We start from the raw sequence: 14,856 nt of genomic DNA, 5'->3' as shown, positions 1-14,856 counted from the left end.
AATATTCAGAAACTGGTTGCATTTTTATAAACAAATAATGGCTATCAGAAAGAGATATTAAAAAAACAATCCCATTCACATTTGCATAAAACTAGTTGGGAATAAATTTAACCAAGTAGGTAAAAGACGTCTACTCGAAAAATTGTAAGACATTGAAAAAAATTGAAGAAGATACAAATAAATGTAAGCAGATACTATGCTCATGAACAGGAAGAATTAACATCATTAAAAGTTTCCATACTACCCAAAGTAATCTACAGATTAAATGGAATCTCTAACAAAATACCAATGGTATTTTTCACAGGACTAGAACAAATAACTCTAAAATTTATATGCAGCCATAAAAGACCTCAAATAGCCACAGCAATCTTGAGAAAGAAGAACATAGTTGGAAGTATCATGCTACCTGATATCACACCATATTTCAGGGCTATCTATAGTAACCAAAACGGCTGGTACTGGCAGAAAATCAGACACATAGATCTGTGGAACAGAATAGAGAGCCCAGAAATAAATCCATACCTATGCAGCCGATTAATCTATAACAAAGAAAGCAAGAATATATAATGGGGTAAAGACAGTCTATTAAATAAATTGTATTGGGGAGCCCTGGCTGGTGTAGCTCAGTGGGTTGAGCGCAGGCCTGCGAACCACACAATCGTGGTTCGATTCCCAGTCAGGGCACATGCCTGGGTTGCAGGCCAGTTCCCAGCAGGGGACTCACAAGAGGCAACCATACATTGATATTTCTCTCCCTCTCTCCTTCCCTTCCCCTCTAAAGATAAATAAATAAAAATTTTAAAATACATATTAAAAAAAGATTTAAAAAAATAAAAAATAAATAAATTGTATTGGAGAAAACAAACAAACAGACGCAAACTAGGCTACCTTCTTATACCATATATAAGAATAAACTCAAAATGATTTAAAGACCTAAATGTAAGGACTGAAACCACAAAACTCCTGGAAAAAAAAAGACAATAAACTCTCTGACATTGCTTAGTATTATTTCTGATACATCTCCTCAGGCAAGCGAAACAGAAAATATAAACAAATGGATCTACATCAAACTAAAAAGGTTTTGCATAGCAAAAGAAACCATCAAATAAAACACAAAAGCAACCTACTGATTAATAGTGGGTATTTGTAAATGACACATCCAATAAGGGGTTAATATATGAGGAACTCATACAACTTAACACCAAAAACAAACAAACAAAAAAAAAACAATTAGAAAGTGAGCAGAGACATTTCTGCCCATTTCTCCTAAATAATAGACATTTCTAAAAAAAAAAACAAAAACCCAAAAAACTCAAACCTACAGATGGCCAATACACATATGAAAATATGTTCAAGGTCAATAACCATCAGAGAAATGCAAATTAAAGCATGATATTATCTCACACCTGTCAGAATGGTTATCATCAATAAAGCAACAAACAATAAGTGCCGGCTAAGATGTGGAAAAAAGGGAACCATCAGGCACTATTGGTGAGACTGAAAATTGGTGCAGCTACTTGGGATAACAGTATGGAGGATTCTTAAAAAATTAAAAATAGAACTACCTTATGACCCAGCAATTCCAATTCTGGCCATTATCTCAAGAAATTCAAAACATTCATTTGAAAAGATACATGCACAGCCATGTTCATTGCAGCATTTTTTTACAATAGCCAGGATATGTAAGTAGCCTAAGTGCCCATCAATAGATGACTGAATAAAAAGTGGCACATGTATATATAAAGGAATATTATTCAGCCATTAAAAATGAAATCATACCATTTGTGACAACATGGATGGACCTGGAAAGTATTATGCTAGGTAAAATAAACAGAGATAAACAAATACCATATTGTTTCAGTTATATGTGTAAACTAAAGAATAAAATAAATGTACAAACAAAACAGAAATAGACTCATAAATTTAGAGAACAAAGTGAGGGTTTCCAGATGGGATGGGGGTTGGGAAACTGGGTGAAAAAGGTAAAGGGATTAAGAAGTAAAAATTGGTAGTTATTAGATCATCATGAGATAGTTAAGTACAATATAGGGAACATAGTCAATAATATTGTAATAGCTATGTATGGTGCCAGGTGGGTACTAGGAAAAAAAATAATTCCTTCCCTAATTCATTCTTCTCAAACAGAAAAGCTTAAAATTATTTAGGTACTTGAGGCCAAAAGAGACAACTTGCCTGCAAATGTTAGAACCTGAAGATAAGGCAGGGATCTATCCTTTCAATTCTTTATAAATGTCAATTATAATGCTTTACTTCTTTGTATCAGTCAAACTCTTTCAAACATTTCAGCAGGACACTAATATTTAAGACAGATGAAAAGAAATCTATTATAATTGATGCAGATGCTGGGAGACCGGGTCCCCATCCTTTTAGCTGTCCCTCAGGCAGCTCTGGCTCATGGGCAGTTGAAAAACACTGACCTGGGCCTGCTCTTCTGGTCCACGAAGACTTACCACAGTCTCCAGTCATGTCTGTATGCCCAGATACACCAGATGAGGTAACAATTTCATGTGCAGATAACAATCTTAACACCACAGAACCCACCTATTTCTTTGCCCAGGTGGGAGGACTTCAGAGATCCAGCTGATGAGACAACAGCACACCTGCCCCATGGCCCAGCCTTGGTCCTAATGCTCTCTTTGGGCAGGTAACCCTCCCATTCGGAGGTATTGAAGGGAAAATCTGTGGCCTCTACCATGGATACGTTCACTTGGTCCCGAAGGTGGCAGCGTAGGGCCTCTGCACTGAACTTGACACCAGGCCCTGGCCCCTTGTAGGACACATTGTACTTGTTCAGGCTCAGGTAATTCCTCCAGATCTTCCGCAACCTGGGGATAAGGTTTTTGGAAGAACTGTCTTTGTTCCACACCTGGAAGAAGGAATTTAGCTTGGTCTTGGCTGGGCCACTGGGACTGCTGAGGGTCTGGCTTCCCTTGTGGGGGTCCTGGGATTTGCTTGAAGGCGCAGACTGGGAACCAGACCCCAGGGCAAGTTTCTCCAGACTCATGGCCTGGAATTCCTTGGTTTGTAATTTAAGGGAATTATAGTAACTCCCTTTCTTCTTCTCCTTCCACATACAGAAGACTGCAAACAGAAGAAAGGCCAGCACACAGCAGCTGACTTTTTTCTTCAAGTTGGTGTGAATCATAATGAAAGATGCATTCAAGGGAGTGACTCTGTTCTGAGCAGGAAAACAAGCCTAAAAAAAGTAAGACAAGGCAAAAAAAAATGATGTAAAGAAAATCTACAAGGGTAACTGGCAAGAGGCAGGGTGATGGGCTGAGCAATGGATTTAGTTACAAGACTGGAATTCTACCAGGCCTGTAGAGAACAGTCCTCAGATGCTCCTTTCCTGTCTGTGTTCTCCATGATTCCTTCTCACACCCTGAATCTTAGTTTCCTCTTGTCTTGGTCTAGCTCCCCAACTGCACTCTGAGCTTCCTGAGATCAAGAACCATGTCTCATTTGGTTCCTAGGGCTTTACACTCTCCATTAAAGGAAGGCATGCACGCTTTAAAAAACTATAAGAAAAGAAAGAGCAGGCTAACTGATCTACATCACAAGAATCCAAACTCCCTAAAATTCTAAGGAGCCCAGCACCCTTTTAAACTTGCCAGAGAAAACCCTGGCTGGTGTGGCTCAGTTGGACGGAGCACTGTCCCATAAAGATCACAGGTTTGATTCTCAGTCAGGGCATATACCTGGGTTGTGTGTTCAGTTCTCAGTCAAGGCGTATGTGAGAGACTCCTGATTGATGTTTTTCTCTCCCATCAGTGTTTCTCTCCCTCCCTTTCCCTCTCTCTAAAATCAATAAGCCTGCCCTCCAGTGAGGATAAAAGTAAATTTAATTAATTAATTTTATTAATTCTTTCATCATAGATAATGTCATCACTTTGTGATGCATCTCTCTAAGTGGTGATGGACTCCTGAGTGAGAAGAGCAAGGTTTAGCTTCACAACTAAACACTCAGGTTTCTGGAGGGCCTTGCGAGAGCATTGTCAAGGAACAGGAAGCTGGCTTGCCTCATGATAAAGGATAGGAAACCTCAGTAAGACAGCAAACAGTGACCAATTCAGGAAATTAAAACAGAAATGAATTAAGCACACAAGATATTATTTCATTTAATGTCACCATAAACCAGGGCCCCCATGATATACAACTCCAGCTAGCACTACATATATGACAGTCAAATATGAAGGACATCTCCTGAGCTGTGCAGAGGACTTGACCATCACTAGCCATGGTCCTCTAATCTCCATTTCATAGATCAGCCACCTGAGGCTCTGAGAGGTTAAGTGTCTAGTACCATAGAGCTGAGGTTCAAATCTAAATGCATTTGATTTCATAATCCATGTCCTTTTTACTACATCCTGTACAGAACTGCTGATTTCATAATTCATGTCCTTTTAACTACATCCTGTATAGAACTGCTGAAAGTTCTGGAAAATGGATTTCACTAAAAATAGAGCTTCAATAGTCCCCTTTGATCTGGGTAAACCTACTTTATTTGCTCAGACTTTACTGTGTAATTGAATGGAAGATGAAAGCACTTTGAACTCAAACAATGTCTGTATCTCTAGAAGAGCATTAAACTCTTTCCTAAATGAATGGGTTTATTTACCACAATAAGTGTAAGAAATTGCCCTCAGCTTTTGCTCACCCACTTGGGATCTACATCCCTTCCCATGGAGCCTGCTCCCAAGGGTATCAGGGATAAAGCAGTGGGAATACCAGACAGAGTATCAGGAAAGCCGGGTTCACATTCCCATTCTTAGTGACTGGCACCTTACACAGTCACTTACCCTCTCTGCACCTAAGTTTCTGTGCAGTCAGTAACCATCTCTTTTACATCTCATTTACAGAGTGCTGGGTGGACGAAACAAGGATGGTATTATCAGGCTTGGGTAAAAAATGCAAAGACACAGGAGGTGTTCTGAACAGAGACCAGACCACAGAGTAGCCCCTCCACATGAGAACCATGTGGAGGTGACATGGGACAGTGAACGAGGCCAGAGTGGAGCACGGGCCCTGACTCATCAACCTGAACTTCAGGTCCTTCAGCTGAGACTCTTCTTTCATGTCAGTGACATCCAGACCATTCTTGAAATTCACTGGCAGTACCAACCAAACAGTGCTTCCTACCACCCCAGACCTCAGGAGCCAGTAGCTCTGGGCAGGGTGGGTTCCTGCCTGAGCTGCTGAAGTTTTGAAAGTGGTGGTGAAATGTACACAGAGGAAGAATTTCAACTTGAAATCAGGAAATGATGTCATACCATCAGAAAACTAGGAAACTCAGTGTCCTCAGATGCCCAGCAAAGCCAATCAAATGACTGTGACAGCTGAAGAAGAACTAGAGAAGAAGGGAAAGTAGCATTTAAGAAGTGCCTACTGTATATATGGTAGGCACTTCACCTGCAGTTTCTCATTTAATTTGTACTATAACACAGTGGGGTAGATAATAAATACCCCATTTGAGCAAATGGAGAAACTAAAACTTAGCAAGATTACAGGCCTTCTCTAAAGTCAACAGCTAATCAGTGCTACAACCAGGATTCCATCCCAGATCTGATCCTCAACTTCATGGTCTCTGCACCAAAAGGACACGCATCCGTGATAAAGGACAGTGAAATGTCAATGCTGACCAAAGAGGATGCAGAAGTCAGGGTCATTATAGAGAAAACTCAATCTGCCCGACAATCAGCACTACAGCAGCCATTCCCCATGCTCACAGTTTACCGCCCAGGCAGCCCTTTCACAGTATTGTATTTATGAGACCTGTACAACCCTGTGAGAGAAGCAGGGAAATTTTTGTTAGCACCATTTATAGCCTGAAGAAACTGAAATTTTTTCAGTGTAAATGATTTTCAAAGTTGCATGAATGACTTAGAAATGGTGAGGGTCAGACTTGTATGTGCATGAGTGAAACAAAACAGGAGGTGCAGAGGAGGGGCCTGATTCACCGTCTGGAGAGCTGAGGCTCAGAAGGAGCTGGTGTTCAGCTTCCTGCCAGCACCTACTCTCCACAGTCAAGTTTCCCAGGGAAGAAGTGGTCAGCCAAACAGCCAGACACAACACAGTCCTGCAACGTTAAGGCCCCTCAGCCTTTCGGGCCTGTGTCCTGTCGTGGCCTCAAGACACTCACTCATCTGAAACCTCTGGTTTCTGGTCAGGCACTTAAAGCTTCAAGACCTTTTCTAGTCTCTTGAACTGCTCTAGAAAGACACGGGGACTAAAGAATTTTAATCTAAGCAGCACAAACTAAAGAAAAGAGGTAGCAGATTGTTTTCCCCAAAGTCTTCAGGAAAATACACAAGCTCCGAATTTGCCAATCACATTCCAGTCTGACTATATAAGCTTCCAGGCCTTTTTGCTACTGCAGTCTCTCCCCCAGTCCATCTGTCTGACAGTCAGACAGCATGACCTCTCTACCCTGACCTCCTGTGGAGCCCACCTTCCTTTTAACACTATTCTTGCTCTGAATGCTCAGGTCTAGTGCTTGCTTTTTACTGACTTCTGCCAGAGGGAAACTCCTCCTGGCTCATTTCTGAAACCCCAGTACCCAACACATGCCTAGGAAAAAGAGGGCACCCAATTAAGGATTATTGAACAGATGAGACTGTATCAGTGAATCCTTACAACCCCAATCAGACTTCCAGATACATACAGTAACAACTCACATTATCCCCTACAGAGAACTAACAGAAAGAAAACCCCAGACAAACTGAGGCTCTTGCCTCCTGCCCCAGCCTACCCATCACTACATGCACAGTATCAAATGCAGGATTTGGCATATAGTGGGGCTCAAAAGGGGTATACTGATTTACAGAATAACTTCAAACCTTATACTTATAGTGTGTAGAAATAGGCAACCACCTATCCCCAACCCTCACTGAATCAACTAAAAAAAAAAAAAAATACATGAAGGAAACAGTCAAGCTGCAGTCAAACATGGAGACTCTGTGACCCTGGTCAGCACACTCTACTGCACCATTTTTCCTTCTGGGATGTTCCCCTTTGCTGCCTCCACATGTTCCTTACCTGATTAATTCCCCTGGGGCTGCAGGCCCACCAGGTCCTCAGGATCTAGCACTATTCTTCATGGGAAGGGTATTTGCTTTATTAGGTCTGGAGGCCACTGCTCATTTTTCTCAGAATGATGAAAAAATATCTGCAAAGGCCAAAAAAAAAAAAAAAGAGGTAAGAGCTGATAGGGGCAGTGTTAAAAATTAACAAGATAGGTAGGCACTTCTGCTACTGACCAGTGTGGGCCCTAGGCTATATGGCTCAGTCCAGGAAGGCTCGAGGGCTTAGAAAAAGAGAGGTAAGAGCCTATTACAGGTGCAATGCCCTGGACCCAAGAACAGCATAGGCAGCCTAGAGGAAGACTGATTCTATCTAAGAACATGCTAGAAAGGAAAGCAGACAACACAGATCGACCTGGGAAGAAAGGATGGTTTGGGAATACATAAGCAGTTTGTGGGAGAAAGGTGTCAGTTCACCTCAAAATAAACTCTAGATAGATTTTTTAATTATTCATTATCAAATAATATTTAATAAAATGTGAAACTTTATCCATATAATGTTAATGTAAAACTAGGTTATAAACAGCACAGAGTACACTAGCCAAACACAGAAAACTACACTTTTTAAAATGTGAGAAAGAGAAAGGACTGGAAAAAAGAAATCCTGGATGGTAGAATAATGTTTCATTATTTTAAATGAAATAATGGTTTCATTTTTTAAAATAATTTTTTGTATTTTTAAAATACAAAATTTCTAAAATGTAGGTGTATTGCTTTTATAGTTAGAAAAATATTATTAAAATATAATTTTAAAAGCTAAAAATACAATTCTATATTTGTTAGCTTTTTTCTTTCTGATGAAATGTAGAAAAATAACAAGAAAAAGTATAATAGAATCAGTTGCATAGAAATTCCAAATTTTATGCAATGAAAAATACTGTAATATAAGGGGAAAATGAGTTAAGGTATGCAAAGGGTTAATACAGTAAAAGCCTCTCAAAATAAACAGGGAATCAACATGAGCAGGTGGACAAGTCCCAAAATAAAAAATACAATGAACAAGCATATGAAATTATGACCCTGGCCATCATGCCCAGAGCTGGCTGGCCCGCCTGCCTCTTCCCCGGTCACGAAGAGCTGGAATTCCCCAGCCTTAACCCCAGGCCTCCAGGTAGGAGTTTCTCCCCCTCGATGGGGTGAAGCCAGTGTGTGGCCACGACTGCTGCACCTCCCAGGACAACTCAGTGAAGTATTAAGTTGATACACAGAGCTTTGTATTAAGTTGATTGTGCATTAAGTTAATTGTGTATTAAGTTGATATGCAAGCATATAAACCTAAAAGGGGCAACTGGAATATTAAGAAATATAAGATATGTAGAATTTACATTAGCCAGCAGTTTTCGCAGTGATAATAATATTCATTTCTGGACAGATTATAATAAAATTGTTATATTTCAAGGAAGCACTAGAAATGAATTTTAATCTTTTTAGAAAGTAATCAGGCCATAGAATTAATAGCTTGTGACTATTAGCATACTTTCAGGAAATAAAACTGAGTAAATAACTCAAATAAGAAAAAGAGCCCTGGCTGGTGTAGCCCAGTGGATTGAGCACAGGCCTGCAACCCAGAGGATCGCGGTTCGATTCCCAGTCAGGGCACATGCCTGGGTTGCAGGCCAGTTCCCTGCAGGTCAACTCCCAGCAGGGAACGCACGAAAGGCAACCATACATTGATGTTTCTCTCCCTCTCTCCTTCCTCTCTAAAGATAAATAAATAAAAATTTTTTTAAAATGGGTGTCTTAAAAAAAAAAGAAAAAGATTATAAACTGGTTTCTTCACATGTAAAATGATTCCCTACCTTACACAGTGTAGCGAAGACTAAAAGATGATTAGTGGAATAAAGAATGAGTTCTATAAAGCAATATGCATATGCAATTTTTTTTACATTTTTCAATTATTTATAGTGGTGAAAAATCTAAGGTTAACAACTAACTAAGCTTCCAGGAATAGGAAAATAATTAAACAATGGTATATCTACCATTATAAAACATGTATGTGTGTATGTATATAATTGTGTATAAATTTAAGTAGCAATGAGGGGGGAAAAGCTTAAAATATTATAACAAAAAAATGTGAAACAGACAATGTTAGTATTGTGAATAAAAGCTATGCATATCTAAAAACCTAGAAAAAATACACATGGTTGAGACCTGACAACTGCTGAGCAGACTGGTAAGAGATGAATTCCCATATTTCAGCTTGACTTTCTTTACTCTTATTATGTTAGTTGCATAATCAAAGTAAAACTGTTGGGGACAATGCTGAAAATACAGTAGTTCAACCTTGTGTATCGACTTAATGCACAGTCACGTTGTCCTGGGAGACGCAGCTGCAGTGGCCACAAACTGGCCTCAGCACATCAAGTGGAAGGAAATCCTACCTGAAAGGGTTCGGGCTGGGGGATTCCAGGTTTTCACGACTGGAAAACAGTCAGGTGGGCCTGCACATGACTGATGGGGCAAAAGTTAGAGGTGCTGTTCTGTTCTTTGACAACAATTTCAGGGCTCTCCTTACGAATTCAGAGAACTAACTCCCTGGCAGCTTCCTGGTAGAGTCAGAAATATCACTGATCACTATTGATCTTTTCTTGTCATGTAAATTTCCTTTGTGGCTTGAGAGTTTGTGATGACACATGTATTCGTATTATTACCTATTTAGTTATCTTTGTCTCCAAATTTCCTCCTACAAAAATTTAAATTTCGTAAGTCAAAACCTTATCTGCTTTCTTTACAGCTTAATGTCTTTAGTGCCCAAATAAGTGTTTAGCATATAGTAGGCATTTAATAGCAATTTAGTGAGTGAGTGAGTGAGTGAGTGAGTGGATGAATAAATGAGGGGAGAGTTGCCAGCTTTTAAGAGTTCCTCAGGAATCATCACTGGAAAAGGATTTTTTTTCTGCAACCTCTTGGCAAACACGGTGGGTAGTCATCTGCCCTTTGGATGATGCCCCTTGACTGTGAACACTGGTTCACTGCCCCCCCCGCCCCCCCCCAAAGCATGAGCTGCTGGGGCCTGAGGCTAGTCCAGGTTCAGTGCACAGACATCAGAGAAGTACATCAAACCCAGATCTTCCTCCCCACACATCAGCTTCATCTTCTCAGAACCACTTTCCCTCTAAGAAAATAAAAATCAGTCCCCACTCTCAATTTCTAAAAATCAACCAGATGAAGCAAAAGTAGTGCAACTGCCCATCTAAATCTATTATAGGTAATGAGGGCCTTTCCAAAAATAATCACTGATGCTCAAGAGATAGTAAGGGTGATCTTCAACCAGCTGCAGAAGTAATAACAGAATCCTCGATTGGCAGGGTAAGACACTTTAGCAATAACTACGATAATAGTTACCATATGCTTAGCACTAGCTAAGTGCTAAGCACTGACTATAGCTTAGAGATTGAGTAAGAGCCCTAGAATTGGACTGATATGACCAAGAGTCCAAACTCTTGCCTCTCACCAGTTACATGACCTTAGGCAAGTTACTCAACTCCCTAAAACTCAGTTTCCTTATCTGTAAAACAGAACTAATAAAAACAGAGACTATCCCATAAGATTTTTTAAATAGTCAAGTAAGAATATACCCAAAGGGATACCAATAGGGCCTGTGAGAAATATTATTATACACATGACTTCTTACCATAAGCCCCCTCTGTGGATACCCTATCCCCATTTTATAAATATGGAAACCGAAACAGGGAAGATGAGTAATATGCCCAGAGTAACTCTACTGTGGCGTTCCACATGTCCCATGCCCTCTCATGTTCTCGTAGCCCTGCACATAAAGTTCCTTCTGCATGAAATGTGCTTTCCTACCCTGCTCAAATGGGAACACACCCACTCAGCCTCCCACACCAGCTGCAGTGTCACTTGGCCTCTGAAGCCTTTCTTGACCCCACAGAGACGGACGCAACTCCACTGCTGCCTCTGGCTCTCAGCAGACTGTGAGACATTTGTCTTTTTGCAGGTCTGCCCCAACCAGACTGAGAGCTCCTTTGATTTATCTCCGGTCTCTGATGTCTAGCCAAGCTCTTCTCTTCCACCTAAGTCTTTGAATATTTTAGCTCCTGGATCACTATGCTTCTCTCTAACACTATTTCTTCCATAACTCTTGGTGATACTAACACGCACCTACAGAATCGTTCTAGTCCCCTGCTCTCTCAGTTCTGTGATTTTCTTTACTCCAATGACTGTGACCTCGGCCACTCATTCCCAAGGCCATATCTCTGATCTTGTCATTTACAAAAAATATACCCACCCCACAGTCTCGATTTTAGGCATACCCTCTCTAATTACCACCTATAATACCTCTAGACACTATTTCCAGTTTCCCTCTTCTCCCATTCTTTTCCCTCTTCTCCCATTCTCTCTTGAACCCACTCCTCAGGTCTCTCCACATCCATGAAACTGCTCTTGTCTGTGTCACCAAAGACCTCCACAGCCTCTGTGTTGCTAATCAAATGGTTAGTGTTCAATTTTCCTCTGATTCAGCCCATCAGCAGTATTTTATGCAGTTGGTCACTTCCTCAATCTGAGAAGCAAGTGAAAGGAAGCCCTGAGAGATTTACAAATTGCCCCAGTAGCTGTTTTAGCAAGATTTACCTGAAGACAAGCCAAACTGCCTGGATAACTGTGGGGAGGGGGAAATTGTGCCCAGATGAAAGCCCTGAAGATAATGGGGCTTTCACTGCTGCTTGTCCCAACTCTTCCAGATTTAGGTGGAAAAAAGGGGTCTCTTAACAAAGATTAGATCTTTTCCCAGGCAGGCAGGCACAGATGGGGAAGATTATGAAGTCCACAGACACACCTGAGTACATCTCCCTGAGGTTTTCTAAAACATGGAGAACAGAACTTTGCAGGAGGTGTTGAGTCCCCACTGTGGATGGGGCAGCTATTCCATGCTTTGTGACCATAATCAGCCACTTTGAATGGCTAAGGAGAGCTCTGAACTCAGGATTAAGGGGGCCATTGCAAAGGGAAATCACAGGCCACTTGCTATCTGCCTTCAATAGGCACATATTTCTATAAAAATTTTATAGAAAAAAATTTTATAGAAATATGTGCCTTTCTATTTGGCAGGTGCTTGGGGAAAAGTGGGCACTTCACACTGCATGAGTTCCCTCTCTGTATGCTGCCCAGCCCCAGCCCCAGCAAGCACCTTGCCCAGGCTTACCGAACAAGAGACCACTTGGCAGTCCACTCCATGAGTCAAGGGTAAGCTGAACAGAAGGAGCAAACAAGAGAATGAGTTGATACTACACCCCTCCCTAGTAGCAGAGCCACTCATTCTTCCTTCAAACCCAGTAAGCACACCCAACAGAGAAGCAGACAGGAAAAAAACCACGCCACCTTCCTCCTCAGAAAGAGGAACTGTTTCACCTTCTCATCTTTAAAAAAAGAATTCAGTTGGTATTAAGGAAGTTTTTACCCTTTGCAACAGCATGAATGGAGCTGGAGAACACTATGCTAAGTGAAATAAGCCAGTCTGAGGAAGACAAATGCCATATGATTTCACTCATACAGAATCTAATTACAAAATAAACTAACAAAACAGAAACAGACTCAGAGACAGAAAGCAGGCTGACAGCTATCAGAGAAGAGGGGGATAGCAGAGCTGGGTTAAAAAGGTGAAGGGATTAAGCAAAAAGATAAAATATAAATAAACCTCACAGACACAGACAACAGCATGGTGACTACCAGAGGTAAAGGGTGTGTGGAAAAGTAGAGGAGGGTAAAGGTGGGATAAATGGTGATGGAAGGAGACATGACTTGCAGTGGTGAACACACAGTATGATATATAGATAATGTATTACAGAATTGTACATCTGAAATCTGTATATAATAATTTCTTAACCAATGTTACCCAAGGAAATTCAATAAAAAATTAAAATAACGATTAAAAAGTAAAGGTATAAGGAATCACATCATGAACCTGTTTTCATAACCCAGCTCCGAAGATTATCAATATTTTGCCAATTTTATTTTATCTAACTCTCTCCCCCTTTTTTTCCTGGAGTCATTTAAAGCAAATGTCAGCCTCACCCCTTTTGGCACCTAGAATGTCATTAGCTATGTTCCATCCTTGGGAGAACTGAGAACATATGCTCTAATAATTTTCTAGGGAGCTTACTTCACACATACACACACATACACACATATCTGCCATGCCATTGGCACCTAATATCCAGTTCATTTTTCATTGAATTTATTGGGATGACATTGGTTAATAAAATTATACAGGTTTCAGGTGCACAATCCCACAACACGTCATCTGTATACTGTATTGTGTGTTCACCACCCCAAGTCCAGTCTCCATCCATCATCACCATTTATCCCCTTATACCCACCTCCACCAATTACTTTCAAAGTGTTACCAATTCTATCAAAAATGTCTTTTACACTAAATTCCCTGAATTATGATCCTAACAATGTAGACATATTTTGTTTGGATGATATGCCACTTAACTTTCTTTTAATTTATTAATATTTTCTTTTCTCCCTTATTTTTCTTTTTCATGACATATATTTGTTGAAGAAACTAAATCATTTGCACTGAATCTGGCTGATAAAATTCTCATGGTGTTAACGCACTTCTCTTTGCTCTGTTTCCTCCAAACTCAATGTTAGATATCAAGACTTACTGAAATTCAGCGGTTCCAGGTTCATCGGTTCTCCAATACTTTGACAATATACCTAAGAGGATCTAAGTCCTGGTTGTCTAATGGAGTTGGAGTGGGAGAAAGGCACAGAGAGGCTTGAGTGGTCCCTCCACTATGCAGTGGTCCCTCTAAAAACAGCAAATACTAATATTCATAAATAGGTACATTCATTCAGCAAATGCTTATTGTCTACTGTGATCCAAACTGGAGATACAGCCATGTAGAAAGCAGCCAGAACTTGCCTCCCAGAGAGGAGGTAAAGAAAGAGTAAATCTGCTACGCTGAAAATGAAAGCAGAGAAAATGGAGAGAACAGCAGGATATGTGTGGGCAGAGGATGGAGATCAGTTTTAAACTGGATAGTCAGAGAAGGACTTCTCAGAGAAGGACTTCTCAGAGAAGTCCTCACTGAGAAGAAGGCATTTGAGCAAACACTAGAGACAGGTAAAAGAAGGGACATGCTGGTTTCTGAAGGAACAGGGTCCTAGGTGGAGGGAACAGCAAAATCCCTAGGCAATGGCTGACCCATTTCAAAGAGAGCACAGAGTCCTGGAGTAGACTCTGTAGAAGAAAAAAAAAGAGGGTAGTCTGAGCTGAGGCCAGGGAAGTGTTAGGAGTGAGATCATGTAGGGCCTTAGACTAATGGAAGGATTCTAGATTTCACTCTGAGTAAGACTTTGGCTGACTTATGTTTGAAAGGGATCATTCTGGCTATTGCATTCAGAACCAAGTGTGGTGTGCCACAGATTGAGGGAAGATTAAAGACCTTTCAAGAAGCTATTGCATCAAAGATGGCAAAGGAGTAAGTGAAAGCTACACTAACCTCCTAGGACCAATCTGGAATGACAACTAAATAGTAGAGAAATCATCTTGAATAACCAACTGAACCCTAGCTGGAGAGAAGGCTTACAACCACGGACAGACAGAAGAAAGCACTCAGCACAATGTGACTTGTAGGGAGTGTGAAGGAGACATGAGAGGCCTGGCTGGGCTCCAGCTGCCGAAGTGCCAGAGGGATATCTCTGTGGCCAGGGGGTTCCTGTGAGTAGAAGGAAGGAAATAATTAAGATTGGAGCAGGAATAAATGAAATAGGGTCTAAAAAT

The 14,856-nt window shown here is 40.7% G+C and overlaps 1 protein-coding gene across 8 annotated transcripts in view; it reads right to left on the bottom strand.

Annotated features, from left to right (window-relative positions):
* Positions 1-14,856, bottom strand: part of ST6GAL1 (ST6 beta-galactoside alpha-2,6-sialyltransferase 1) — a 131,797-nt gene that overhangs the window by 28,190 nt on the left and 88,751 nt on the right. For 4 of the 8 annotated variants that reach the window (XM_037036365.1, XM_037036301.1, XM_037036450.1 and 1 more), the window contains 2 exons: positions 7,057-7,186; positions 2,563-3,217 (listed from right to left, as the gene is read on the bottom strand). In XM_037036365.1, coding sequence (XP_036892260.1) covers positions 2,563-3,166 — 604 coding nt within the window. In that variant the 5' untranslated portion in view covers positions 3,167-3,217; positions 7,057-7,186. Of the gene's footprint in view, positions 1-2,562; positions 3,218-5,291; positions 5,313-7,056; positions 7,187-12,267; positions 12,314-14,856 lie in introns of those variants that run through there. The other 4 variants (XM_037036536.1, XM_037036230.1, XM_037036774.1 and 1 more) reach the window with 4 other exon arrangements.

The sequence above is a fragment of the Sturnira hondurensis genome, unplaced genomic scaffold, assembly GCF_014824575.4.
Source record: "Sturnira hondurensis isolate 20B ecotype Veracruz unplaced genomic scaffold, ASM1482457v3 Scaffold0000396, whole genome shotgun sequence".
Lineage (NCBI taxonomy): Eukaryota > Metazoa > Chordata > Mammalia > Chiroptera > Phyllostomidae > Sturnira > Sturnira hondurensis.
The sequence above is the reverse complement of the archived record's forward strand: the minus strand, read 5'-3'. Positions and strand labels throughout refer to the sequence as shown.